This window comes from Sycon ciliatum, chromosome 12 (genome assembly GCF_964019385.1).
Source record: "Sycon ciliatum chromosome 12, ocSycCili1.1, whole genome shotgun sequence".
Taxonomy (NCBI): Eukaryota; Metazoa; Porifera; class Calcarea; order Leucosolenida; family Sycettidae; genus Sycon; species Sycon ciliatum.
The window spans coordinates 26,546,486-26,574,088 of NC_088654.1; the positions used below are offsets into that span (position 1 = coordinate 26,546,486).

General features: G+C 53.5%; 2 protein-coding genes and 1 pseudogene across 2 annotated transcripts in view; 2 read left to right on the plus strand and 1 right to left on the minus strand.

Annotated features, from left to right (window-relative positions):
• Positions 1-10,485, plus strand: part of LOC135828174 (iduronate 2-sulfatase-like) — a 26,468-nt gene extending 15,983 nt beyond the window's left edge. The window contains exons 10-13 of the mRNA XM_065340622.1: positions 1,738-1,899; positions 5,574-5,645; positions 8,580-8,693; positions 9,908-10,485. Of these exons, the coding sequence (XP_065196694.1) occupies positions 1,738-1,899; positions 5,574-5,645; positions 8,580-8,693; positions 9,908-10,153 (594 nt within the window). The 3' untranslated portion in view covers positions 10,154-10,485. The remainder of the gene's footprint in view (positions 1-1,737; positions 1,900-5,573; positions 5,646-8,579; positions 8,694-9,907) is intronic.
• LOC135828971 (U1 spliceosomal RNA) lies at positions 6,610-6,761 on the plus strand (annotated as a pseudogene).
• A 13,385-nt stretch (positions 10,486-23,870) lies between the features above and the next one.
• LOC135828086 (another transcription unit protein-like) lies at positions 23,871-26,724 on the minus strand. The gene is made up of 2 exons (XM_065340519.1): positions 26,605-26,724; positions 23,871-24,359 (listed from the first exon to the last, which is right to left on the minus strand). Exons 1-2 carry the CDS (start codon positions 26,722-26,724, stop codon positions 23,871-23,873), a joined length of 609 nt encoding a protein of 202 aa, XP_065196591.1.
• Positions 26,725-27,603: the final 879 nt, after the last annotated feature.

Here is a 27,603-nt window from a genome sequence, read left to right on the forward strand (position 1 = left end):
TGGCTATAGCCTTGATAAACATCGGCGACTTTCAGACTTCAGGAGAGGATATTCGGGTTCGTTGTTTGATCCGAGTTTCAGTCAGCAAGACAATCACGACACAACGTTGTGTGATAATTGCCTTGCCGCAAGAAAGCTGCAAATCTGAATATCATCAGACATTGACTTCCTTGATGATTGCTGATTGACAATGATTGCCTTGTGGCATGAACACACACCTGAACGTCCTTTGCTGTGTCTACTATGTTCTAAGTTCTGTCCATGCCATTGAGCACGCCCTGGGTTCACTGGATTTGCATCAAATATTGACGTCTGTCCATGTGTGTGGTTGTGTGTGTGTTTGTATGGGCGCGCATGTGTGTGTGTGTGTGTGTGTGTGTGTGTGTGTGTGTGTGTGTGTGTGTGTGTGTGTATGTGTGTGTGTGTGTATGTGTATTTTGATGTGTGTGTGTGTGTGTGTATTTTGATGTGTGAGTGTGGGGTGTGCTGTCATCCACGGTGCGTTCAATGTATTTTTAAACAGTGTAGAGCATCCTACATTTTAAAATCTTCTGTTTTTGCATTCGCTGGTCAAACAACTACTTCAAAACGTTCTTTTGTGTACACCAGGGCGTTGTAAAGGGTCATGGAGAATACTGTACCCTTGACCGCCATTGTCTAGAACAGTTCTATACCCACTCAGACAGCTTTGCCGTTTACCGTAGCGTCGCTATCTCAGCATTTGGCGATAGATGCCAAGCATTCCTTGTCAACAATATACAGGGTTCTCGGCAAAGCAACATAACAGGGCGCTGCGTCCTCCTTCACTTTTTGACCGCCCCTTTCAAAATACATGTGCCACCCTTCAGTGTGCCTTTCTATATGCATGATGGGAACATGAAGTTGAAGACCCCACTGCAGCTGTACTTTATGGTTGATAAATATGGTGGTAAAGACACCCCTGGCAATATGGGCAGGCGTGTGTTTACCGCCATATTTATCAACTATGATGGGATCACATCATGCAGCTGCACAGCAGTGCATGAGTCACAGTAAAAGGACCAGTTCCCGGTTTGGCTTGTGAATAAATACATGGAATGGAAGTACATACCGATAATAGCTGGTCGCTTGCTTACTGGTGTCGGCGAAAGTAGTGGCCAAAATGGCGGCACAAAATGGAGGTAAATTCACAAAACATCCGATGTTCCATGTCCTCCTTCATCTTTGTTCTGGCTATAGCCTTGATAAACATCGGCGACTTTCAGACTTCAGGAGAGGATATTCGGGTTCGTTGTTTGATCCGAGTTTCAGTCAGCAAGACAATCACGACACAACGTTGTGTGATAATTGCCTTGCCGCAAGAAAGCTGCAAATCTGAATATCATCAGACATTGACTTCCTTGATGATTGCTGATTGACAATGATTGCCTTGTGGCATGAACACACACCTGAACGTCCTTTGCTGTGTCTACTATGTTCTAAGTTCTGTCCATGCCATTGAGCACGCCCTGGGTTCACTGGATTTGCATCAAATATTGACGTCTGTCCATGTGTGTGGTTGTGTGTGTGTTTGTATGGGCGCGCATGTGTGTGTGTGTGTGTGTGTGTGTGTGTGTGTGTGTGTGTGTGTGTGTGTGTGTGTGTGTGTGTGCATGTGTGTACATATGTATGCACGTGGATGTGTTCATGGATGTGGGAGCATGCATGCCTGTGTGTGCATGCGTGCGTGCACGTGCCTTTGTGTCATTATGTCTATAGAACTTTGAAGACGCCACCCGTGTTCCGTTCATCCTGCATGTGCCGGGCATAACTGACAACGGTATGCAGACAGATGCGTTGGTCGAGTTGATTGACATCTATCCGACGCTCACTGATCTTGCTGAGCTTCCTCCACCAGAGCTGTGTCCTGCACACTCACATGTAAGCAATTGTGTGTTCGGTAAGCATATGGTGGTCATGCGCGCGCACGCGTGTGTGTGTGTGTGGGTGTGGGTGTGTGTGTGTGGGTGTGTCTTCCTGACTTTTCTTTCATTCTCCTGGGTGGTTACCAACAGCCAGTGCATGCCGGAGTATGTGGTGTGATGTGTGTGTGGGAAAAAATATAATAAAAAACCCAAAACCAAAAAGTAGGGATTCACTGGCCATCAAAAACCACTTCATAGCTGTGTGGTGTAGACCAGGCTGAATAGTGGCGGCCAATTCTTCAGCCTTGCAAGCTGTTGAATGGTGCAATCCCAGCACAAGTTGCTATGGCTTCTGCTGTAGCATCGCTATCATCGCCTCCGGCGTACAAAAGATAAAGGACCAAGGAACTACCTTCCCCTCCTTATGTTATTTCTATAACTTAGAACCTTCCAAGTTGGAAGGCTGTTGAAGTGCGCATCCAAGATTTGCAGGAGCTGTTAGCCAGTTACCTGTAGAACGTCAGTACCGTCGGTCAGTGTCGTGCAATTATTATTATTATTATTATTATTACTCATAAAAAGGACACACTTCAGGCTCATTACAAACATCTTGAAAGTTTTCGTCTTCACAAGTATACTTTCAAGCCTTCTCATCAGGTGAAATACAGGCAAGGGAAAAGGAACAGGAACAGTGGATTAAATACAGTAAGAAGGTGGTAAAACAGTTTTGGAAGCTGTATACATCCACACAAGGAAACCCAACCTTTGCAAGCAGAAACAAATCAAATTCACACTTAGGCTGTTAGGTAGGTCGTCAAAACCTCGTTAGTTACATGTATGTCCAGTGGTTGTCTCTTGTTGTCGCACTACATGTCGCGCTTATTGAGTTTTCTCGCATTTGCACCTTTGTGTCATTATTGCAATTTTCGCTGTTTACTTTAGCTATCTTCTTTCTTTCTTTCTTTCTTTTTGCGCTGTTTTACCACCTTCTTACTGTATTTAATCCACTGTTCCTGTTCCTTTTCCCTTGCCTGTATTTCACCTGATGAGAAGGCTTGAAAGTATACTTGTGAAGACGAAAACTTTCAAGATGTTTGTAATGAGCCTGAAGTGTGTCCTTTTTATGAGTATTATCGCATTTTTGTCTCAGAGGAAACTGTTTACCTATTATTATTATTATTCTCAATTCATGGATGACATGGTGTCATCCAATATAATGAATGAGGGCTACCAGCCATGGAATAAACAGAACAAGAAGGCAAAATGCACACGCAAAATATGTTATCGCATGAGATGATTGTTTAGTAACTGGTGGTGTTAGTGGACAGTATAGCGTAACTTGTTGTTTCTTGGTCCTTTCTCTTTTGTATAAGGCCACACGTTTTTATTTCTATGTTTCTCGTCACCTGAAAATCTAAAAACGTATACGAGAGGTGGAAAAAAATAAAAATGACCAAAAAATAAATAAAGTTTACTAGACCTTTGTTCACACTAAAATCCACCAATACACCATGCAAAAAGCATCCATGGTTTGCAACTACACTGTAGTATGTGGTAGGAGCTTCTATCACAATCTGTGCATGTGCAGCTAGATTGCGCACAACAAATGCCGACCTCGCATCATGTGTCGCGCAGGCCAGGCCACATTATGTACATGTGCATGAGTGTGCTGGTCCCCACATGCACAGTCAGTGCAGCACAGTTTTTTTTTCTTTTTTTCTTCCAGACTCCTGAATCGTATGCGTGCGGGTGACGAGAAACATAGAAGTAAAAACGTGTGGCCTAAATTAAAAAAAATATGAAAAAATATATATATTTGCCACATCAATGGAACTCGTTCGCTCGCTCGATAGCTTGCTCGTTCGTTGAACTGTTCGCTCGTTTGTTATAGATACGCTCCTTTCAACACTAGTTGAAACACACTGTAGTGACACACAGATCGCACTGCCCACGGTTCCTTCAAGCACCGAAGTGACAGCCAAAACGGTTCCTTTCCCATTGCTGCCATACGACAGGCTGAGAAAGCAAGAGATACTCTACGCCAGCAGCTAGACACCAGCAAATGTTAGCTCAAGTAACGCAGCAGCTCTCGAGTGATGCAGGGTTGAATGAACTCTGGACCTGTAAAAGCGTGAGCGCCAGAACGCGCTTCCTTGCTGACTTATTATATTTTGCTTGTAACTTTGCTTCCCTTCTTCGACTCGCTTCACCAGATTCCATTGCTGAATTTTTTTCTTCTGGCGGAGAGTATTCATGTATCATGCTTCCTCACTATGCCTATTGGAAATTTCACAGAGCGGTAACAAAACTCCTGTTCTTAGTGGCGATAGATGAGCGACAATTGGGATGAGCCGGACCAAGTATGTGCGTGAGGGTGTGTGTATACATGTGTGGGTATGTGTGTATGCATATGGAGGTATTTATGTATGTATGTATTTGTGTCTGGTGCCTTTGACCGTTGCAAACCTATGCTCAGCTTTGAGTAATACCAAGACTAAAAGGTTGAAACTCTGAGTACAGAGTCGTAGTCGTGTGTTACTCGTATTGCACAATTGATATGCACAGATGAAGACACAAATTGAGACAAGGAAATCATTAACCTTTTAATTGATGTACGTTGTAGAATTTAAACAATCGACGTACAATTTAATTTATAAAAAGAACATCAGCTGTGCACTGACAAAGACAAGAGCATACAGTCCATGGCAGAAAAATGGAGTGAGCGCAATGCGAAACTTAGAGATAGCGTCGGTACCCAAACAAGTGAAGCAGGTACAGATACGCTGGCGTCTCGGAGAGATCATGGGTGGGTGTGAATTGTCACTGGGCGCTATGTAGGCAAGTTACGTAATGAAAGCAGTGCACCGCGCACTAATCCATAACCACACGTTTGTATACTCTTGATTATGGACCTTTGTAAACTGCAGCACCAGACTATGTATGTACATGTATGACTGCAATACCAGGCACTGATGTAAAGATTACAATGCCTAAGTGGTCGATACAAGCGGTCAATACAAGCGGTCGATACAAGCGGTCGATACACGCGGTCGATACAAGCGGTCGATATTACAGCGATATGGGTAATATAGGACCAGTCAAGGATCACAAGAATTGGTGGAGGGCGATATAGAAGGGTGATATGCTTGAATATAACATCAGCCACTGGTATGTGCATGAGGGCGAAGTACTGAACACTTCAATTGAGTGAGCGTTCTATTTATTGCCGGGTTATTGCCAGGTTAATGCCGGGTTATTGCCGGGTTATTGCCGGGTTATTGCCGGGTTATTGCCGGGTTATTGCCTGGTTATTGCCTGGTTATTGCCAGGTTATTGCCGGGTCATTGCCGGGTTATTGCCTGGTTATTGCCTGGTTATTGCCGGGTTATTGCCTGGTTATTGCCTGGTTATTGCCTGGTTATTGCCGGGTTATTGCCGGGTTATTGCCGGGTTATTGCCGGGTTATTGCCGGGTTATTGCCGGGTTATTGCCGGGTTATTGCCGGGTTATTGCCGGGTTATTGCCGGGTTATTGCCGGGTTATTGCCTGGTTTTCATTTTCATTTTGGTTCTTACTTCCTGGCTTCACTCGGTTGGTTTTGTCTCCACGGTAGCAGATAATGCCACGTATGACTACAGTGCCTGATACTTGTATGTATGTGTATGTGACTATGCACTCCTCTGACCACAGAACATCACGGTTTGTGTTGAAGGTGTCAGCGTTGCACCACTGCTCAAGGATCCTCAGCAAACATGGAAGAAGGTAAGACGTCTGGCAGGCTGTATGCCTAGACCTGTGTTAACTATTGCCAGTGAATACTAGCATAGATCAGTGGTTTGTTATCAAGGATATCACAAGAGAAATATCGGAAGCTTTGTTACAACTCTGAGTTTCACGTATTGCTACGATCATCAGGCAACTGATGGATCCAAAACGGGCCGCCAGAACATAAGGGGGAGCAAGGTGGGAAATTCTGAGGGGTATCATAGGCGACTCCGGCGCGTATCATAGCGCAAGAGTCAGGTGCAGGCATGAAGTTGCCAAGTCTTGAGACTTGGGGCTATGCAGCAGCAGCAGCAGTTCCGGCGTGAATGATACCGTGAAGCACACCACTTGACCACATCAAGGATATCATGTGCTTGCTCTCCGTAATAAGAGTCAACAACTAACTCCCTTCAGATACATGATAGGCCAAAGTGTTCAGCAGGCTAGGGGTCAGGGAAAGCCTGTTCCCTTTTTGGATTATTTCTGGATTAGTGATGGCAGACAAGCTGCCCATAGCAACAGCAGACTCAGCTGCACTAGCACAATCTGTGATCTCAGCTTATCAAGACGGCTAAAAGACGTAAACGAGGCATCGCCTTGTCGTGAACCTACTTGTGGAGTTGTGCACTTCTGCTTCTGGCATATGCTGTTGCCATAAACACAGGCACCAGGCGGCAAAGTGGACTAGAATGTCTACGTTCGGTAACATCTTGGTTGTTTGCGTGACAAACATATTCCCAAGTTTCCTTTGTTTGACACCATGACAACTCCGCAGGGCATGCTACGCTATAGGTGTCTCTTTGCACTCAAGGAGGAACTCTTTTTTCCCTAAAGCAATTTATACATTCGACAATGGCTGGTGACTTGTGCCCGTGTCCCCATAGAGACAATGTTTAGCAACTGTCTCCACTGTAGCTAATATCCAGATATATACTGCGATATGCACAGCAGTTACTTCACTAAACGCCGGCACGGGGGTAGCTGTGATCAAGGAGGCAGCTCACTCAGGATGAGGCCCCTCTATTGGGGCTGAGGCCTGCGATTTTCCCAAACATGGGAAACTCGGGTGCCCATTTTTTTTATAGTGGGGGTTTGCGTTTCCGCAGCCCCCGTAATATTTAAGAAAGGCTAGCTCAATTTTCCCTTTTTTGTCTCTTTCTTCTGCTATATGCTACGAAATGACCTTTCATTTCCTTTATCATTGATGAAGCCTATTCGATTTCCCATCATTGACCACTTTATTGTGGGTTTAGTCTACTCACATACCACCGAGTTTTACTTACGCTCTGGTATAGCAACGATCTACTTTGCTGAAACAAAACTGCATTCAGGGTACCTAGTGCAAAACTTTGTGCCACTGGTGTAATGAAAAGAAATAACCACTTTACACATACCACCGCTTTAGGCGCTGCATCTTCACCTTTATCGTTGATTATTATTATTATTATTATTACTATGAAATGACCCAAAGACAATATGCCTATCGAGGGGTTGATTTGATTGAAAGAACAGTACTACTACTAGTATGTACAAAGACAAGTAGGGATTGATGAGGAGAGAAACGGAGAACATCAACTGCAAGGTGGCGGAATTCCGTTGCTTGCTAATTTCTGTCTTTGTTTGACCGTGATGCCCTGAATCGCTAACTGATGTGTGTTGTAACATAGGCTCAACTCTGCTTTCCTTTCCTCTTCCTGTCTCATCCCATCAAAACATACAACTTACCAAATGGAAACATGCCTCGTAGCAATTGTGGCGTGGAAGACGTTTGAACTGTAAGGAGCTTGATGAATCGTTCCCACTCGCCTCACGCTCCTTCCTATGCCCTTGAGAACGCGTGACCATTACACATACAGTGGGGTGCAGAGAGGCTACAAAGCCTTGAAACATAGCAATCGTGAAGTGTACTGTAAGACATGTTATTATAACGAGTCGCAAATTTACGATTGTCCAAAATTCATAGGTTAACGAGAAAGTACGTTAACGAACTTGCAGTATTCTGCCGTATCCACACACAGCATATATGAAGCAGTACGGCCTCAACGGATCATAATTATAACGAAGAAATATCATCCGTTAAAACGTTAAATTTACTTCCTCGTTATATATACATGTCTTACAGTGGTGCGCATTCTCTGAGGAGCTTTCCGCCTACTTATGTTTGTACGGTCAGCTATCGTCATGTGCACTTTATTCTTAAAAAGATGATATCCTAGCTTTAAAAAGAGGCAGGCATCGTGGGATCGTCTAAGACCATGATTGAGAAACAGAGGGTACCAGGTTCAAGTCCTGCTTTCAAGCGGAAGGATTTTTTCCAGCCGTGCTGCGACCCACAGTTATTGGGAACTCGTGGCCTGGCACGAGAGAAGCATGGATGCAGCGAATGGGATTTTCTGTCTTTGACCACTTTGGTGGTGGGTCTGATCTACTCACCTTCCACCACTTTAGGAGCTACATCTGCAACTTGATACTTGAGGGTGGTAGCGTCCCAGCTGATGCGGAAAATTCGGTCCAGCCGAGTCTCACGCGAACTGCGAATCTTTCTTTCTTTTTCTAACGTTAGCTTTGAAAAGAAAGAGAGGACCATAAGTTTACAAGTTGTCCATTTTGTCCAACACTAACGATTATAATCAGGATAATGCAAGATTTTTTTGATTTTTATCCTTGACTCTCCATCCGAGTTTAATCCTAGCTTTTGGCCATAAATTTTGGCAAATTTTGAGTTTTTTCACAATCATTATGCGCTTCCCCGGCCGCCTTGAAATGCTCTTCCAATTCTGTTTTTGAAGGAGGTTGCCAGAGCCAGTGCTGATCTCGATATGAATGGTCTGTATGCCATATTCGGGTGACGTGCAGTAGCCAATGTCCGGGTCTATCCCAAACTGCTGTGACTGGTTCTGTCATTTGGTGTTTTTTCCCTATTCGCTGCAGGCTGCATTCTCTCAGTATCCAAGGCCAAACAGCGGACTCACCATTCTTCCAAATCACACATTCCCAAAAGGTCCCGGCGAGGCTGTGATGGGTTACACTGTCCGCACACATCAGGTAGGCAGCTGACACATGGTATTCACGTCTTCTATTTTCACGGCTATGTATGAGCCAGGAAGGGACAAGAAAGAGAAAAGGAAAAAAAGAATGATTGGAAATTCATGTCAATAGGCAGCGTAGTACAATTACAGTACCGTAAAGCAATAAACTTCCACGGCGTGCATATTGGCCGTTTTCACGAATTGGGCTGGTTAACGATGAGGAACTTTTGCGATTCTGTATCTTCAGACGGATCTTGTACTGTCTACAATCAATTTACGGAGACGTTTGTGGCGATTTATATTCGCGAATGTGCGATGGACGCGAAAATAGCGAAATGTAATATCTAGCGAAAGTTTCTCACTTAACAGCACCACTGTCTTGGACATTGAAATCCGATGAGGTGATGGGGGCCGGCGCCCATATTGCTTTCAGCGCATACATGCACTGATGAGGTGACGGGGGCCGGCGACCATATTGCTTTCAGTGCATACATGCACTGATGAGGTGACGGGGGCTGGCGCCCATATTGCTTTCAGCGCATACATGCACTGATGAGGTGACGGGGGCCGGCGACCATATTGCTTTCAGTGCATACATGCACTGATGAGGTGACGGGGGCCGGCGGCCACATTGCTTTCATCGCATACATGCACTGTACTTCACGTACATACTGTTAAAGTCGACCAGCTGTGCTGGCGAATACAAGGCCTTGCGTCGTGTGGCCGCTAGACTTCTCAACGGGTTCCAATGTCCGCTACGGTAGTAGTAAATGAACTAGGTATTAAATGTAGAAGTCGTGAAAAGTATGGGTCTTAATTTGGTATTGCGAAGCTCATTCCAGAGAATGTCAAGGCTGCTGATATTACCATTGCAATCAATCAAAATCTTCATGCTGGAAAAGTGTAGAAAGGAGAAAGAAAAATTTGATATGTGTTATAAGTGAATGTGCTCTGTCTGCACTTATTTTACTCTCTCTCTCCCTCTCTCTCCCTCTCTCCCTCTCCCTCTCTCTCTCTCTCTCTCTCTCTCTCTCTCTCTCTCTCTCTCTCTCTCTCTCTCTCTCTTCTTTCTCTCTTTCTTTCTCTCTCTCTCTCTCTCTCTCTCTCTCTCTCTCTCTTCTGCTCGCTCTTTTGTCCGGTTGTTCCTCATGTCTGTGTCTGATCCTGTGTCTGTGTCCGTGTCTGTGTCCGTGTCTGTGTCTGTGTCTTTGTCCGTGTCTGCGTTGGCAGTGGCGCTACACTGAATGGGTTCGTTTCAATCACACAAACGCCATCCCCAACTGGACCGAGGTCTGGGGCAGAGAGCTTTACGACCACTCCACTCCGTCGACCAACTACAACGATGAGAACGTGAACAAGGCTTACGAGAGAGGAGTGGAGGGGGTTATTGTGCAGTTGAAAGAGACATTAGTGGCTGGCTGGAGGGATGCTCTTCCACCGCACATCAAGCCAGACCCCGGTCGTTCCACAGCATAGATGTTAAAGGCAACATGAGCATGACTACTTCTTACAGTATAATTATCTGTCCCTTTTACCTGCATGTTTTTCCTCTAGATATGATGCCGTGTCGAAGTTTCAAAAGAGCCATTCGTGACTGTCGAGGCTTGTTGCATGAATTGCGCAGTACCATTGCATGCTGCAACTGTCATTATGTGATATCGAGTGGCCAGCTCCGGTTCCAGCACTGCTGACCGCATCCAGGACTCACTCAAGTCCTTTACACTGGTGCACGGACCAGTTCGCACGACATTTCCCTTTTCACAGAAAGACACCTGCCTCCTGCCAGTGCATGCCATAGGTATGTTGTACATATGTGTGTGTTTGTGTGTGTGTGTGTGTGTGTGTGTGTGTGTGTGTGCGTGTGTGTGTGTGCGTGTGCGTGTGCTTGTGAGTGTGTGCGTGTGCGTGTGTGTGGGTGTGTGTGGGTGTGATCTGTTTCAGTGCCGCATGTGATATGTATGTTGTTTATCATTGTGATCTGTTTCAGTGACATCAGTGATGTTCTGCTACACGTGAAATGTAGAGAAGTCACGTAGAGAGCAGGTGCCTGGGTTAGAGTCTACAGCTTCAGGTGTTTTGGGTCCAGATTTCTACACTGAGATGAGGTTCTGCACAGTGTGGCACACGCAAATACAGTAAAACCTGTAACTAAAGACCACCATGACTAGCGACCAGCCTGGTACTACCGACCACTTCGCCAGGCACGGACGGTCTCACATTCAAAATGCACTGTGACTAGCGACTACCTGACTAATTCCACAGGCGTAGATCACCACAAGTAAAGTTCCAAATCAGGGAGTCGTAAAATATATGGGTATTTTACGACTCCCTGTTCCAAATCCACAGGCGTAGATCACTCACAAGCAGGTATTGTACTACTCCCTGCTCACAAGCAAAGTTCCAAATCCACAGGTGTAGATCACTCGAAAGCCGCCAATACCCGGAAATAGCCCTTGGCGGATTATGCCGGCATAATATTTGGCATAATCTTGGGATTTCGTCAAAAAATTATGCTCCGGCATAGTATACGATAAAATGATCAGCTGTAGCACCTACTCCACTTTTATGTTTATGTATCTATGTCATTCGGATCTTCCCAAGTTGTACATTGTACTGTTGAGATACCGAATTCAAATAAATAAATCAATACAATACGGATTTCAACGTGTAAGGTCGGCATAATCTTTCGGTTTAGACAAAAATTATGCTTAGCCTTAGGGGCATAATACAGCTTTGTCAGAAAGCTTGCAGATGTTTTTTTTAAATACCCCAGCTACGACTCCTTGTCATAGCCCTTGGCGGATTATGCCGGCATAATATTTGGCATAATCTTGAGATTTCGTCAAAAAATTATGCTCCGGCATAATATACGGATTCCAACGTGTAAGGTCGGCATAATCTTTCGGTTTAGACAAAACAGTCATATGCTTAGGGCATGGCCGGGTGTGTATGCGTGGTTTCTCAATCCTTTATGTACAGCGTGAATACATAGTGGAACAGAGCATAATTCAGTATATTTGTTGGCATAATTGTGGCATAATCAAAAGCATAATTTGACGATTGGCCGAGCATAGTCCGCCAATGGCTACCCGGAAACCTTTAATAATTTCAACATAGTTCTATCCAAGAGTGCACGACGTCCTCACTTTTACCTCCTGCCCACTCACACTGGTCCCTGTTTCCGCTCCACTCTACTACATTCCATGATCACCACGTGGAACTCCCTGCCTACCGAGATTAGGATATCTGAAACCCGTGGTGTATTTAGCCGCCACGATACGTCCCATTTCCATAGCTATAGATTCCATCCTCGAGGTTTTTCCACTTCAAGATTACCCTCCTTCTTTACCAGTACCCTTTTTCGCTTGCTTCTACTCGGACTTCTTAATTAATCTCTTCACGTTAATCTTTCTTTATGTCTTAAAATATTTTCTTCCTTTTAAAAATTGCACCCTATTGTACACGTATTGTACACGTATATTAATTATATTTTAGTCTCGGAGACCCCCTTGATTTAGGCTTCGTCCTTTGGGAAATCCCTCAAATAGGTTTTTTTTTAAAGGGGAAGATAAGGCAAAAATTAAATTTTCACCAGTTGTAGTCTTCGGGGTGCTGAGTCGAATGGTCTTGGTCCGAGGAAGCTGCGACGCTCCTTTCCTACTTGAATCCCAATCGAACTCGCGCACTTCCACCGAAACTGGGTGACTGCGCCCTACTAGATGGGGATTTGTATGCAAAATGTCACTAAAAGCGCCATTTCGTTCTTATAAAAGCACGGATGACCGCGATTGGCCCATATGTTGTAGTCTTTTGGACGCTGAGTCGACTGGTTTTGGTCCGAAAAGGCTGCGATGCAGCATTCCTCCTTTATTCCCAATCGAACATGGTTGAAGAAGCGGTCACGTGGTCCTGGTTGCCCAAATCACCTGGTCACCGCGCCAGCAGGCGACAACTTTCACACCAAGGTTCAACTCGAGTGACAGGACTGCACCCAAAAAAGGTCAAACAGGCTAGTAAGTTGTACCCTGCAGGCACGGTGACCAGGTGACTGGTGTACGCAGGAGCACGTGACCGCTTGTTCAGCCATGTTCGATTGGGAATAAAGGAGGAACGCTGCATCGCAGCCTTTTCGGACCAAAACCAGTCGACTCAGCGTCCAAAAGACTACAACATATGGGCCAATCGCGGTCATCCGTGCTTTTATAAGAACGAAATGGCGCTTTTCGTGACATTTTGCATACAAATCCCCATCTAGTAGGGCGCAGTCACCCAGTTTCGGTGGAAGTGCGCGAGTTCGATTGGGATTCAAGTAGGAAGGGAGCGTCGCAGCTTCCTCGGACCAAGACCATTCGACTCAGCACCCCGAAGACTACCACTGGTGAAAATTTAATTTTAGGGTATACTTCCCCTTTAAGAAAAAAGAAGCAAATTTCCAAATCCACAGGCGGATATTACCCACAAGCAAAGTTCCAAATCCGCAGGCGTAGATCACTCCAAAGCAAAGTTCCAAATCCACAGGCGTAGATAACCCCCAAGCAAGTTCCAAATCCACAGGCGTAGATCACCCCACGCAAACCCTCCGCTACCCTCCTCCCTTGCTGAGCAGGGGAGCATGGGAGCAGCTCCCCTGCTCCTCAGCTCCTCTGCGCCACTGCTCCAGGACCAGGACCAGGACCAGAACCTGGACCAAGACCAGGACCAGTAACAGAGGAGCCGAGGAGCAGAGAAAATGAGGAGAAGACGAGCAGAAGAGCGGAGAAGCAAAGGAGCAGAAGAGCAGAGGAGTGGAGGAGTAGAGGAGCAGAGGAGTAGTGACGCAGGGTAGCAAAGGAGCGAAGCAGCGGAGGAGCGGAGAAGTGGAGGAGTGGAGGAGCGGAGGACCACAGGACCTGAGGTCCCGGTCCTGGTCCTGGTCCTGGCAATGGTCATGGTCCTCGTCCTCGTCCTCGTCCTGGTCTTAACTCGGCCTCGTCCTGGTCCTGGTTCTGGTCCTGGTTCTGGTCCTGGTCCTGGTCCTGGTCCTGGTCCTGGTCCTGGTTCTGGTCCTGATCCTGATCCTGATCCTGGTCCTGGTCCTTGTCTTGGTCCTGGTCCTGGTCCTGATCCTGATCCTGATCCTGGCCCTGGACCTGGTCCTCGTCCTGGTCCTGGTCCTAGTCCTCGGGTCCTCTGGTCCTCTGCTCCTCTGCTCCTCTGGTCCTCCGCTCCTCCGCTCCTCCCCTCCTCCGCCCCTCCGCTCCTCTGCTCTAATGCTTCTCTGCTCCTCTGTTCCTCTGCTCCTCTGCTCCACTGCTCCTCTGCTCCTCTGCTCCTCTGCTCTTCTGCTCCTCTGCTCCTCTGCTGCTCAGCTCCTCTGCTCCTCTGCTCCTCTGCGCCTCTGCTGCTCTGCCCCTCTGCTCCCCTGTTCCTCTTCTCCTGTGCTTCTCTGCTCCTATGCTCCTGTGCCCCTCTGCTCCTCTGCTCCTTTGGTCCTCTGCTCCTCTCGTCCTGGTCTTGGTCCTGGTCCTGGTCCTGGTCCTGGTCCTCGTCCTGGTCCTGTCCTGGTCCAGGTCCGACTCCTGGTCCTGCTCCTGGTCCTGCTTCTGGTCCTGGTCCTAGTCCTGGTCCTGGTTCTGGTCCTGGTCCTGGTCCTGGTCCTGGTCCTGGTCCTGGTCCTGCCCCTGATGCTGGTCCTGGTCCTGGTCCTAGACCTGAGGGGCGGAGGAGCGGAGGACCAGAGGACCTGAGGACCTGAGGAGCAGAGGTCTTGACGAGCAGAGGAGCACAGGAGCAGAGAGGCAGAGGAGCCCAGGAGCAGAGGAGAGGTCCTCCTGGTCCTCCTGCTCCTCCTGGTCCTCCTGCTCCCCTTGTCCTCTGCTTCTCTGGTTCTGGTCCTGGTCCTGGTTCTGGTCCTGGTCCTGTTTCTGGTCCTGGTCCTGGTTCTGGTCCTGGTCCTGGTACTGATGCTGGTCCTGGTTCTGGTCCTCCTGGTCCTCGTGGTTCTTGAGGTCCTCCTGGCCCTCCTTGTCTTCCTGAGCCTCCGTGTCCTCCTGGTTCTCTGGTCCTCTGGTCCTCTGCTCCTCTGTTCCTCTGCTCCTCTGCTCATCTGCTGCTCTGCTCCTCCGGTCCTCCGGTCGTCCGGTCCTCCGGCCCTCCGCTCCTGGTCCTGGTCCTCGTCCTCCTGGTTGTCCTGGTCCTCCTGGTCCTCTTGGTCTTCCTGGTCACCCTGGTCCTCTGGGCCTCTGGGCCTCTGGTCCTCCTGATCCTCCTGGTCCTCCTGGTCCTCTGCTCGAATGCTCAACTGCTCCCCAGATCCTCTGGTCCTATGGTCCTCCGCTCCTCCGCCCCTCCGCTCCTCCGCTCATCTGCTCGTCTGGTCCTCTGCTCGTATGCTCCACTGCTCCTTTGCTCCTCTGCTCCTTAGGTCCTCTGGTCCTCCGGTCCGCCGGTCCTCCGTCCCTTCGCCCCTCCGCTCCTCCGCTCCTCCGCTTCTCTGCTGCCCCCCTCCTCTGCTCCTCTGCTCCTATGCTCCTCTGCTCATCTACTCCCCTGCTCCCCGGGTCCCCTGCTCACCTGCTGCTGTGCTCCTGTGCTACTGTGCTTCTCTGCTCCTCTGCTCCTCTGCTCTTCTGCTCCTCTGCTCCTGTGCTCCTGTGTTCCTGTGCTCCTGTCCTCCTCTGCGTTTCGGATCATCTGCTCCTCTGCTCCTCTGCTTCTCTGCTCCTCCGCTCCCCCACTCCTCCGCTCCTCCGCCCCTCCGCTACCCTGCTGAGCAGGTGAGCAAGGGAGCGGGAAAGCAGCTCCCCTGCCGCCTGCTCTTCTGCTCCTCGGCACCTCTGCTCCTCTGTCCAATACTCTGGTCCTCCTGGTCCTACTGGTCCTCCTGGTCCTATTGGTCTTTCTGGTCCTCCTGGTCTTCTGGTCCTCTGGTCCTCTGGTCCTCTGCTCCTATGCTCCACTCCTCCTCTAATGCTCTGTTCCTCAGGTCCTCTGGTCCTCTGGTCCTCCGCCCCTCCGCCCCTCAGCTCCTCCTCTCCTCCGGTCCTCTGGGCCTCTGCTCGTATGCTCCATTGCTCCTCTGCTCCTCTGCTCCTCAGGTCCTCTGGTCCTCTGGTCCCCCGCTCCTCCGCTCCTCCGCCCCTCCGCCCCTCCGCTCCTCCGCCCCTCCGCCCCTCCGCCCCTCCGCCCCTCCGCCCCTCCGCCCCTCCGCTCCTCCGCTCCTCCGCTACTCCGCTCTTCTGCTCCTCCGCCCCTCCGCTCCTCCGCTCCTCTGCTCCTTTGGCTCTGGTCTTCCGGTCAGCTGCTCGTATGCTCCACTGCTCCTTTGCTCCTCAGGTTGTCTGGTTCTGTGGTCCTCCGGTACTCCGCTCCTTCGCTCCTCCGCTCCTCCGCTCCTTGGCTCCTCCGCTTGTCCGCTCCTTCGACCTGGACCAGAAACAGGACCAGCGAGAGGACCAGGACCAGGACCAGGACCAGGACCAGGACCAGGACCAGGACCAGGACCAGGACCAGGACCAGGACCAGGACCAGGACCAGAACAAGGGCCAGGACCAGGACCAGGACCAGGACCTTGACCAGGACCAGGACCAGTACCAGAGGAGCAGAGGAGCCGAGGAGCAGAGAAGCAGACGTGCTGAAGAGCAGAAGAGCAGAGGAGCACAGACGCATAAAAGCCCAGGAGCACAGGAGCAGAGGAACAGAGAAGCAGAGGAGCAGAGGAGCTTAGGAGCAGAGGAGCAGAGGAGAAGAGGAGCAGAGGAGCAGAGAACAAGAGGCCCAGAGGACAAGAGGACCAGGAGGACCAGGGGAACAAGGAGAAGCAGGAGGACCGGGAGGACCAAGAGGATCAGGAGGCCCAGGGGGACCAGGACCAGAGGACCAGAGGACCAGGACCAGAAGAGCAGAGGAGCAGAGGGGCAGAGGAGCAGAAGAGCAGAAGAGCAGAGGAGCGGAGGAGCAGTGAGGACCAGAGGACCAGAGAAGCGGAAGACCAGGAGGACCAAGAGGACGAGGAGGACCAGGTAGCCCAGGACCAGAGGACCAGAGGACCAAAGTACCAGGACCAGAACCAGGACCATGACAAGGACCAGGACCAGGATCAGGATCAGGATCAGCACCAAGACCAGCACCAGGACCTGGACCAGGACCAGGACCAGGATCAGGACCAGGAACTCTGCTCCTCTGCTTCTCTGCACCTCTGCTCCTCTGCCCTTCTGCTGCTCTGCTCCTCTGCCCCTCTGCTCCTCTGCTCCTCTGCTCCTGGTCCTGGTCCTAGTCCTGGCCCTGGTGCTGGTCATTTTCATGGTCCTGGTCCTGATCCTTGTCTTGGTCCTGGTCCTGGTCTTTGTCCTGATCCTGATCCTGATCCTGGTCCTGGTCCTTGTCCTGGTACTGTTCCTTGTCCTGGTCTTGTCCTGGTCCTGGTCCGGGTTCTGGTCGTGCTGCTGGTCCTGGTCCTGGTCGTGTGGCCTTGTCCTCGTCCTGGTCCACGTCCTGGTCCTGGTCCTGGTCCTGGTCCTGGCCCTTGCCTTGGTCCTGGTCCTGGTCCTTCTGGTGCTCCTGGTCCTCCTGGTTCTCCTGGTCCTCCTGGTCCTCTTGGTCTTCCTGGTCCTCCGGGTCCTCTAGTCTTGTGGTCCTCCTGGTACTCTTGTTCTTCCTGGTCCTCTGGTCCTCTGGTCCTCTGCTCGTAATAGGTATGTTCCACTGCTCCTCTGCTCCTCTGCTCCTCAGGTCCTGTGGCCTTCCGCTCCTCCGCGCCTCCACTCCTCTGCTCCTCTGCTCCTCCGCTCCTCTGGTCCTCTGGTCCTCCGCCCTCCGCCCCTCCGCTCCTCCGCTCCTCCGCCCCTCTGATCCTCTGGTCCTCATCACGTATGCTCCACTGCTCCTCAGGTCCTCTGGTCCTCTGGTCCTCCGCTCCTCCGCTCCTCCACCCCTCCGCTCCTCCTCTTCTTCGCTCCTCCGCTTCTCCGCGCCTCCGCTCCTTGGCTCCTTCGCTCTTCCGCTCCTCCGCTCCTCCACTATCCTGCTCCCCTGCTCCTTTGCTCATGGTCCTGGTCCTTTTCATGGTCTTGGTCCTGGTCCTGGTCCTTGTCTTGGTCCTGGTCCTGGTCCTGATCCTGATCCTGATCCTGGTCTTTGTATTGGTCCTGGTCCTGGTCTTGGTCCTGTCCTGGTCCTGGTCCGGCTTCTGGTCCTGGTGCTGGTCCTGGTCCTGTTTCAGGGGCCTTATCCTGGTCCTGGTTCTGGTTCTGGTCCTGGTCATAGTCCTTGTCCTGGTCCTTGTCTTGGTCCTGGTCCTCCTGGTCCTCTTGGTCCTCTTGGTCTTCCTGGTCCTCCTGGTCCTCTGGTCCTCCTGGTCCTGGTCCTCCTTGTCCTCTTGGTCTTCCTGGTCCTCTGGTCCTCTGGTCCTCTGCTCGTATGCTACACTGCTCCTCTGCTCCTCAGGTCCTGTGGTCCTCCGCTCCTCCGCGCCTCCACTCCTCTGCTCCTCCGCTCCTCCGCTCCTCTGGTTCTCTGGTTCTCAGATCGTATGCTCCACTGCTCCTCTGCTCCTCAGGTTCTCTGGTCCTCTGGTAACCCGCTCCTCCGCCCCTTCGCCCCCCCCCCTCTTCTCCCCTCCTCTGCTCCTCCGCTCCTCCGGCCCTCCGACCCTCCGCTTCTCCGCTCCTCCGCTCCTCCGCTCCTCCGCTCCTCCGCGCCTCTGGCCCTCTGGTCCTCTCGTATACTCCACTGCTCCTCAGGTCCTCTGGTTCTTTGGTCCTCTGCTCCTCCTTTCCTCCGCTCCTCCGGTCCTCTGGTCCTCTGGTCCTATGGTTCTCTGCTCCTATGCTCCTCCACCCCTCCGCTCTTCCGCTCCTCCTCTCCTCCGCTCCTCCGCTTCTCCGCTCTTCCGCTCCTCGGCTCCTCGGCTCCTCCGGTCCTCCACTACCCTGCTCGCCTGCTCCCCTGCTTCTCTGCTCCGCTGCTCCTCTGCTCCGCTGCTCCTCTGCTCCAGAACCAGGACTAGGACCAGGACCAGTACAAGGACCAGGACCAGGACCTGGACCACAACCAGGACCAGCAAGAGGACCAGGACCAGGACCAGGACCAGGACCAGGACCAGGTCCCGGACCAGCGAGAGGACCAAGACCTGGACCAGTACCAGAGGAGCAGAGGTGCTGCGGAGCAGAACAGCAGAGGAGCGGAGGAGCGGAGGAGCGGAACCAGGACCAGGACCAGGACCAGAACCAGAAGAGCACAAGAGCAGAGGTGCTGAAGAGCAGAAGACTAGAGCAGCACACGGAGCAGAGGAGCATAGGCGCAGAGGAGCACAGGAGCAGAGAAGCAGAGCAGCAGAAGAGCAGAGAACCAGAGGACCAGAGAAAAAGAGGACCAGGAGGACCAGGAGCACCAGGAGAACCACGAGGACCAGGAAGACCAGGAGTACCAAGAGGACCAGGAAGACCAGGAAGACCAGTAGGACCAGAACCAGGGGACCAGAGTACCAGGAGCAGAAGAGCAGAAGAGCGGAAAAGCAGAGGAGCAGAGGAGCAGAAGAGCAGAAGAGCAAAGGAGCTGAGTAGCAGAGGAGCAGAGGACCAGAGGAGCAGATTAGTCGAGGGGCAGAAGACCAGAGGACCAGAGGACCAGAGGACCAGGAGGACCAGGAGGACCAGGAGGAAAAGGAGAACGAGGAGGACCAGGAGAACCAGGAGGACAAGGAGGACCAGGATCAGAAGACCAGAGTACCAGGACCAGAACCAGAGCAAGGACCAGGACCAGGACCTCTGCTCCTTTGCTCCTCTGCTCCTCTGCCCCTCTGCCCCTCTGCCTCTCTGCTCCTATGCTCCTCTGCTCCGTGTCCTGGTCCTGGTCCTGGTCCTGGTCCTTTTCCTGGTCCGGGTCCTGGTCCTCGTCCTGATCCTGGCTCTGATCCTGGTCTTGGTGCCGGTCCTGGTCCTTGTCCTGGTCCTCGTCCTGGTCCTAGTTCTGGTCCTCGTCCTGGTCCTGGCCCTAGTCCTGGTTCTGGTCCTGGACAAGGACCAGGGGACTAGAATACCAGGACCAAAGGCCAGGACCAGAACTAGGACGAGGACCTCTGCTTCTCTGCTCCTCTGTTCATCTGGTCCTCTGCTCCCCTGCTCCTCTGCTCCTCTGCCCATCTGCTCCTCTGGTCCTGCTCCTGGTTCTTGGCCTGGGCCTCATCCTGGTCCTGGTCCTGGTCCGGGTTCTGGTCCTGGTGCTGGTCCTGGTCCTGGTCCTGTGGCCTTGTCCTGGTCCTGGTCCTGGTCCTTGTCCTGATCCTTGTCCTGGTTCTGGTCCTGGTCCTCTTTGTCCTCCTGGTCCTCTTCGTCCGCCTAGTCCTCTTGGTCCTCCTGGTCCTCCTGGTCGTCCTGATCCTCCTGGTCCTCCTGGTCCTCTTGGTCTTCCTGGCCCTCTGGTCCTCCGCTCCTCCGCACCTGCGCCCCTCCGCTCCTCCGCTCATCCGCTCCTCTAGTCCTCTGGTACTCTGGTCTTCTGCTCGGATTCTCCACTGCTCCTCTGCTCCTCTGCTCCTTAGGTCCTCTGGTCCTCCGCTCCTCCGCTCCTTCGCCCCTTCACCCCTCCGCTCCTCCTCTCCTCCGCTCCTCCGCTCCTCCGCCCCTCAACCCCTCCACTCCTCTGGTCCTCTGATCCTCTGATCCTCTGGTCCTCTGGTCCTCTGCTCCTCAGGTCTACTGGTCCTCTGGTCCTCCGCTCCTTCGCTCCTCCGCCCCTCATCCCCTCCGCTCCTCCTCTCCTCCGCTCCTCCGTCCCTCCGCCCCTCCGCTCCTCTGGTCCTCTGCTCATATGCTCCACTGCTCCTTTACTCCTCAGGTCCTCTGGTCTTCTGGTCCCCCGCTCCTCTGCTCCTACACCCCTCCGATCCTCCGCTCCTCCGCTCCTCCGCTCCTCTGCTTCTCCACTTCTCCGCTCGATTGGTCCTCCGCTCCTTCGGTCTTTCTTTCCTCCACTCCTCCGCTGCTCTGCTCCTCCGCTCCTCCACTACCCTGCTACTCTGCTCCTCTGCTACTCTGCTCCTCTGCTCCTCTGCTCCTCTGCTCCTCTGCTCCAGGACCAGGACAAGGACCAGGAACAGGTCCAGAACCAGAACCAGCGAGAGGACCAGGACCAGGACCTGGTCCGGGACCCGGACCAGGGCCAGGACCTTGACCAAGACCAGTACCAGAGGAGCAGAGGAGCCGAGGAGCAGAGGAGCAGAGGTGCTGAGGAGCAGAAGTACAAAGGAGCACGGGCGCACAGGTGTACAGTGGCACAGGCGCAGAGGAACAGAGAAGCAGAGGAGCAGAGGAGCATTGGAGCAGAGGAGCAGAGAACCAGAGGACCAGAGGACGAGGAGAACAAGGATGACCAGGACCAGAGGACCCTAGTACCAGGAGCAGAAGATCAGAAGAGCAGAGGAGCAGAGGGGCACAAGACCAGAATAGCAGAGGAGCAGAGGAGCAGAGGACTTGAGGACCAGAGCACCAGAGGCGCAGAGGAGCAGATTAGCAGAGGAGCAGAGGAGTAGAGGACCATAGGACCAGGAGGATCAGGGGGACCGGGAGGACAAGGCCGACGAGGAGGACCAGTAGGACCAGGATGACCAGGATCAGAGGACCAGAGTACCAGGGCCAGAACCAATACCAAAACCAGGACCAGGACCAGCACTAGGAGCAGGAGCAGAACCGGGACCAGGACCAGGGCCAGGACTAAGATCAGGGCCAGGACCAGGTCCAGGACCAACACCAGTAGCAGGACCAGGATAAGGACCAGGACCAGGACCAGGACCAGGACCAGGACCAGGACCAGGACCAGGACCAGGACAAGGACCAGGACCAGGACCTCTCCTCCTCTCCTCCTCTGCTCCTCTGCTCCTCTGCCCCTCTGCCCCTCTCCTCCTCTGCACCTCCGCTCCTCTGCTGATGGTCCTGATCCTAGTCATGGTCCCGGTCCTGGTCCTCTGGTCCTGGTCCTGGGCCTGGTCCTGGTCCTGATCCTGGTAATGATCCTGGTCCCGGTCCTGGTCCTGGTCCTTGTCTTGATCCTGGTCCAGGTCATTGTCCTGATCCTGTTCCTGGTCCAGGTTCTGGTCCTGGTGCTGGGCCTGGTCCTTGGGCCTTATGCTGGTGCGGGTCCTGGTCCTTGTCCTGGTCCTTGTCTTGGTCCTGGTCCTGGTCCTGGTCCTCCTGGTCCTCCTGGTCCTCCTGGTCCTCCTGATCCTCTTTGTCTTCCTGGTCCTCTGGTCCTCTGGTCCTCTGGTCCTCTGGTTCTTTGGTCCTCTGCTCGTATGCTCCACTGCTTCTCTGCTCCTCAGGTCCTGTGGTCTTCTGGTCCCCCGCTCCTCCGCTCCTCCACCCCTCCGCTCCTCCGCTTCTCCGATCCTCCACTCCTCTGGTCCTCAGGTTCTCTGCTCGTATGCTTCACTGCTCCTCTGCTCATATGCTCCACAGATCTACTGCTCCTCTGCTCCTCAGGTCCTCAGGTCCTCTGGTCCTCTGGTCCTCCTTCCCTCCGCTCCTTCCCTCCTCCGCTCCTCCGCTCCTCCGCTGCGCGCTCCTCCGCTTCGCCGCTCCTCCGCTCCTTCGCTCCTCTGCTCCTCCGTTCCTTCACTACCCTGCTATTCTGAACCTCGGCTCCTCTGCACCTCTACTCCTCTGCTCCAAGGACCAGGACCACGATCAGGACCAGGACAGGGCCCAAGACCAGAACCAGAACCAGGACCAGCGACAGGACCAGGACCAGGACCAGGACCAGTAACAGAGAAGCAGAGGAGCAGAGGAGCGGAGGAGCGGAGGAGTGGAGGAGCGGCACCAGGACCAAGACCAGAACCAGGGGCAGGACCAAGACCAGGAAAAGGACCAGCACCAGGACCAGTACTAGGACCAGGAAACGGAGCTGAGGAGCATAGGAGCAGAGGCGCAGAGGAGCAGAGGAGCAGAGGTGCAGAGGAGCACAGGAGCACAGGAGCACAGGAGCACAGGAGCAGAGCAGCAGAAGAGCAGAGAACCAGACGCCCAGAGGACCAGAGGACCAGGAGAACCAGGAGAACCACGAGGACCAGGAATACCAGGAATACCAGAAGGACCAGGAAGACCAGTAGCACCAGGACCAGAGAACCAGAGTACCAGGCGCAGAAGAGCAGAGGAGGAGAGGAGCAGAGGAGCAGAAGAGCAGAGGAGCAGAGGAGGAGAGGAGCAGAGGAGCAGAGGACCAGTGGAGCAGAGGAGCAGATTAGCAGAGGAGCAGAGGACCAGAGGACCAGAGGACCAGAGGACCAGAGGACCAGGAGGACCAGGAGGAGCAGAAAAACGAGGAGGACCAGAAGAACCATGAGTACAAAGAGGACCAGTACCAGAAGACCAGAGTACCAGAACCAGAACCAGGACCAGAACCAGGACCTCTGCTCCTTTTCTCCTCTGCACCTTTTCCCCTCGGCTCCTATGCTCCTCTGCTCCGTGTCCTAGTCCTGGTCCTGGTCCTGGTCCTTTTCCTGGTCCGGGTCCTGGTCCTGGTCCTGATCCTGGCCCTGATCCCTGTCTTGATGCTGGTCCACGTCCTCGTCCTCGTCCTGGTACTAGTTCTGGTCCTGGTCCGGGGGCCTTGTCCTGGTCCTTGTCCTGGTCCTTGTCCTGGTCCTGGTCCTGGTCCTGGTCCTCTTCGTTCCCCTGGTCCGCCTAGTCCTCTTGATCTTCCTGGTCCTCCTGGTCTGCCTAGTCCTCTTGGTCTTCCTGGTCCTCATGGTTCTCTGGTCCTCCTGGTTCTCTTGGTCTTCCTGGCCCTCTGCTCCTCCGCTCCTCCGCTCCTCCGCCCTTCCGCTCCTCCGCTCCTGCGCTCCTCCGCTCCTCTAGTCCTCTTGTACTCTGGTCCTCTTCTCGGATTCTCCACTGCTCCTCTGCTCCTTTGCTCCTCAGGTCCTCTGGTCCTCTGGTCCTCCGCCCCTCCGCTCCTCCTCTCCTCCGCTCCTCTGCTCCTCTGCTCCTCCGCCATCCGCTCCTCTGGTCCTCTGGTCCTCTGCTCCTCAGGTCTTCTCGTCCTCTGGTCCTCCGCTCCTCCGTTTCTTCGCCCCCCCCCCCCCACCCCTCCGCTCCTCCGCTCCTCTCCTTCGCTCCTCCGCTGCTTCGCTCCTCCGCCCCTCCGCCCCTCCGCCCCTCCGCTCCTTTGGTCCTCTGGTCCTCTGCTCGTATGGTTCACTGCTCCTCTGCTCCTGAGGTCCTCAGGTCCTCTGGTCCTCTGGTCCTCCTCTCCTCCGCTCCTCCGCCCCTCCACTCCTCCGCTCCTTCGCTATTCCGCTCCTCCACTCCTCCGGTCCTCCGCTCCTCCGCTCCTCCGCTCCTCCGCTCCTCCGCTCCTCCGCTCCTCCGCTTATCTGCTCCTCCACACCTCCGCTCCTCCGCTCCTCCCCTCCTCCGCTTCTCCGCTCCTTCGCTTCTCCACTCCTTCGCTCCTCCGCTCCTCTGCTTCTCCGCTCCTCCACTACCCTGCTCCCCTGCTCCTCGGCTCCTTTGCTCCCCTGCTCCTCTACTCCAGGACCAGGACGAGGAGCAGGACCAGGAGAAGGACTAGGACCAGGACCAGAACCAGGACTAGCGAGAGGACAAGGACCAGGACCAGGACCAGGTCCAGGACCCTGACCAGGACCAGGAACTTGACCAAGACCAGTACCAGAGGAGCAGAGGAGCCGATTAGCAGAGGAGCAGAGGTGCTGAAGAGCAAAAGGGCATTGGAGCACAGGAGCACAGGAGCAGAGAAGCAGAGGAGCAGAGGAGCAGAGGAACAGAGGAGCCGAGGAGCAGAGAAGCAGAGGATAAGAGAAGCAGAGTAGCAGAGAACCAGAGGACCAGAAGGACCGGGGGGACAAGGAGGACCAGGAGGACCAGAGTACCAGGAGCAGAAGAGCAGAAGGGCAGAGGAGCGGAGGAGCAGAAGAGCAGAAGAGCAGAGGAGCAGAGGAGCAGAAGAGCAGAGGAACAGAGGAGCAGAGCACGCGAGGACCAGAGGAGCAGAGTAGCAGAGTAGCAGATTAGCAGAGGAGCAGAGGACCAGAGGACCAGGAGGTCCAGGAGGACCAGGACCAGAGGACCAGAGTACCAGGACCTAAACCAGAACCAGAACCAGAACCAGGACCAGGACCAGTACCAGGACCAGGACCAGGACCAGCACCGAGACCAGGACCAGGACCAGGTCGAGGACCAGGACAGGGACCAGGACCAGGACCTCGGCCCCTTTGCTCCTCTGCCCCTCTGCTTCTCTGCTCTTTTGCTCCTCAGGTCGTCTGGTCCTCTGCTCGTATGCTCCACTGCTCCTCTGCTCCACAGGTCCTCTGGTCCTCTGGTCCTCCGCTCCTCCGCTCCTCCGCCCCACCGCTCCTCCGATCCTCCGCTCCACCGCTCCTCCGCTCCTCGGCTCTTCGGCTCTTCGGCTCCTCCGCTACTCCGCTCCTCCGCTTTTCCGCTCCTCCGCTCCTCCGGTCCTCCGCTCCTTCGCTCCTTCACTACCCTGCTCCCCTTCTCCTCTGCTTTTCTGCTCCTCTGCTCCCCTGCTCCCCTTCTCCTCTGCTCCTCTGTTCATCTGTGCTTCTGCTCCTCTGCTCCTTTGCTCCTGGACCAGGACCAGGACCAGGACCAGGACCAGGACCAGGACCAGGACCAGGACCAGGACCAGGACCAGGACCAGGACCAGGACCAGGACCAGCGAAAGGATTAGGACCAGGACCAGGATCAGGACAAGGATCGGTACCAGGACCTGGACCAGGACCAGGACCTGGACCAGGACCAGGACCAGTACCAGAGGAGCAGAGGAGCGGAGAAGCGGAGGAGCGGAGTACCAGGACCAGGACCAGGACCAGGACCAGGACCAAGACCAGGACCAGGACCTGGACCAGGACCAGGACCAGGACCAGGAGCAGAGGATCAGAAGAGCAGAGGAGCAGAGGAGCAGAAGAGCAGAGGAGCGGAGACCCAGAGGACCAGAGGACCAGGAGGGCTAGGCGAACCAGAAGACCAAGGAGGACCAGGACCAGAGGACTCGACACCTCTGCACCTCTTCCCCTCTGCCCCTCTGCTCCTGGTCCTGGTCCTAGTCCTGGTCCTGGTCCTTTTCCTGGTCCGGGTCCTGGTCCTGATCCCGGTTCTGATCCTGGTCCTGGCTCTGGTTTTTGTTTTGGTCCTGGTCCTGGTCCTGATCCTGATCCTGGTCCTGGTCCTGGTCCTGGTCCTCGGGTCCTCTGGTCCTCTGGTCTTCTGTTTCTCTGGTCCTCTGGTCTTCTGCTCCTCTGGTCCTCTGGTGCTCTGGTCTTTCGGTCCTCCGCCCCTCCGCGTCTCCGCTCCTCCGATCCTCCGCTCCTCCACCCTTCTGCTCCTCTGGTCCTCTGCTCATCTGGTCCTCTGCTTTTTTTTAAATTTTTATTTATGGATTCCCCAAAGGCCGAGGCCTAAGTCGAGGGGGTCTCCGTTCATGGCTTACTGGGAATATATCTGCAAAATTATAACATATAGATTGAGAAGAGGAAGGGTTCTAACAAATGCATACTGTAGAAATCAGCCATACCATTATTTACTATGTTATAGAAACTCTGGAAGGAATGAAACCAGCGGGTTCGAAGCGGGTGTTGGCAAAGATAGTACGGACACGAGACACAAAGCAATGACTAATTTGGGTGGTTCTAATGTCAGTGGGGAGAGAATTCCAGGTGGCAGCGGTAACAAAGAGGAAGGAAGCACGCGAGTAGCTGTTCGCCCTTGCAGGCGGTACAAGTTGGAGAGGGCGCCGCGTGCTGGTGGAGAGACTATAGCTCAGCTCCATAACCCATAAGGGCAGTAGTCTGGTGGTGGACCAGGTGATGGAGCTCCCGGAGGCACTGGATGTGTCGCCGCCATGCCAGACTGGGCCATTGCAGGTGCGCGAACAGAGATGCCTTCGGTTCAGTAGCGGAGGGAAACACACCGTACTGTCTCAAAACGACTCGTGCCAATCTGGCCTGCAGACGCTGAAGCACGGCCGCTTGGGATGCGGACAGTTGGGGCTGCTCCTCTGCTCCTCTGCTCCTCTGCTCCTCTGGTCCTGGTCATGGCCCTGGTCCGGGTCCCGATCCTGCTGCTGGTCCTGATCCTGGTCCTAGTCCTTGTCCCGGTCCTGGTCGTGGTCCTGGTCCTCTGGTCCTGGTCCTCTGGTCCTGGTCCTGGTTCTGGTCCTCTGCTCATCTGCTCCTCTGGTCAACTGCACCTCTGCTCATCTGCTCCTCTGCTCCTCGGGTCCTCTGGTGCTCTGGTGCTCTGGTGCTCTGCTCCTTTGCTCCTCTGCTCCTCTGCTCCTCTGCTCCCCTGCTCCTCTTCTGATCTGCGCCTCTGCGCCTCTGCTCCCCTGTTCCTTTTCTCCTGTTCTTCTCTCCTCGTCTGGTCCTCCGCTCCTCTGCTTTTCTGCCCCTCTGCTCCTCTGGTCCTGGTCCTGGTCCGGTCCTGGTCCGGTCCTGGACCTGGTCCTGTCCTGGTCCGGGTTCTCGTCCTGGTCCTGGTCCTTGTCCTGGTCCTGGTCCTTGTCCTGGTCCTTGACCTGGTCCTTGTCGTGGTCCTGATGCTGGTCCTGCTCTTGGTCCTCCCGGTCCTCCTGGTCCTCCTGGTCCTCGTGATCCTCCTGGTCCTCGGGTCCTCTGCTTCTCCCCTCCTCCTGGTCCTCGGGTCCTCTGCTTCTCCCCTCCTCTGGTCCTCTGGTCCTCTGGTCCTCTAACAAAATTATCGTCCTATTTCACTGCTGCATCCCGTCAGTCGTCTTTTCGAATACCGGATAGCAGTGAGTCTCAGCAGTTTCCTGCATCGCAACAAATTAATATCACCGTCCCAATTTGCATGTGTTCCACAGCGATCAGCAACGGACCAACTTATCCTGCTTTCTCACCAGATGGCTCGTGTCTCAGACAAACACAACAAATATGATTTTGCATTTCTTGACTT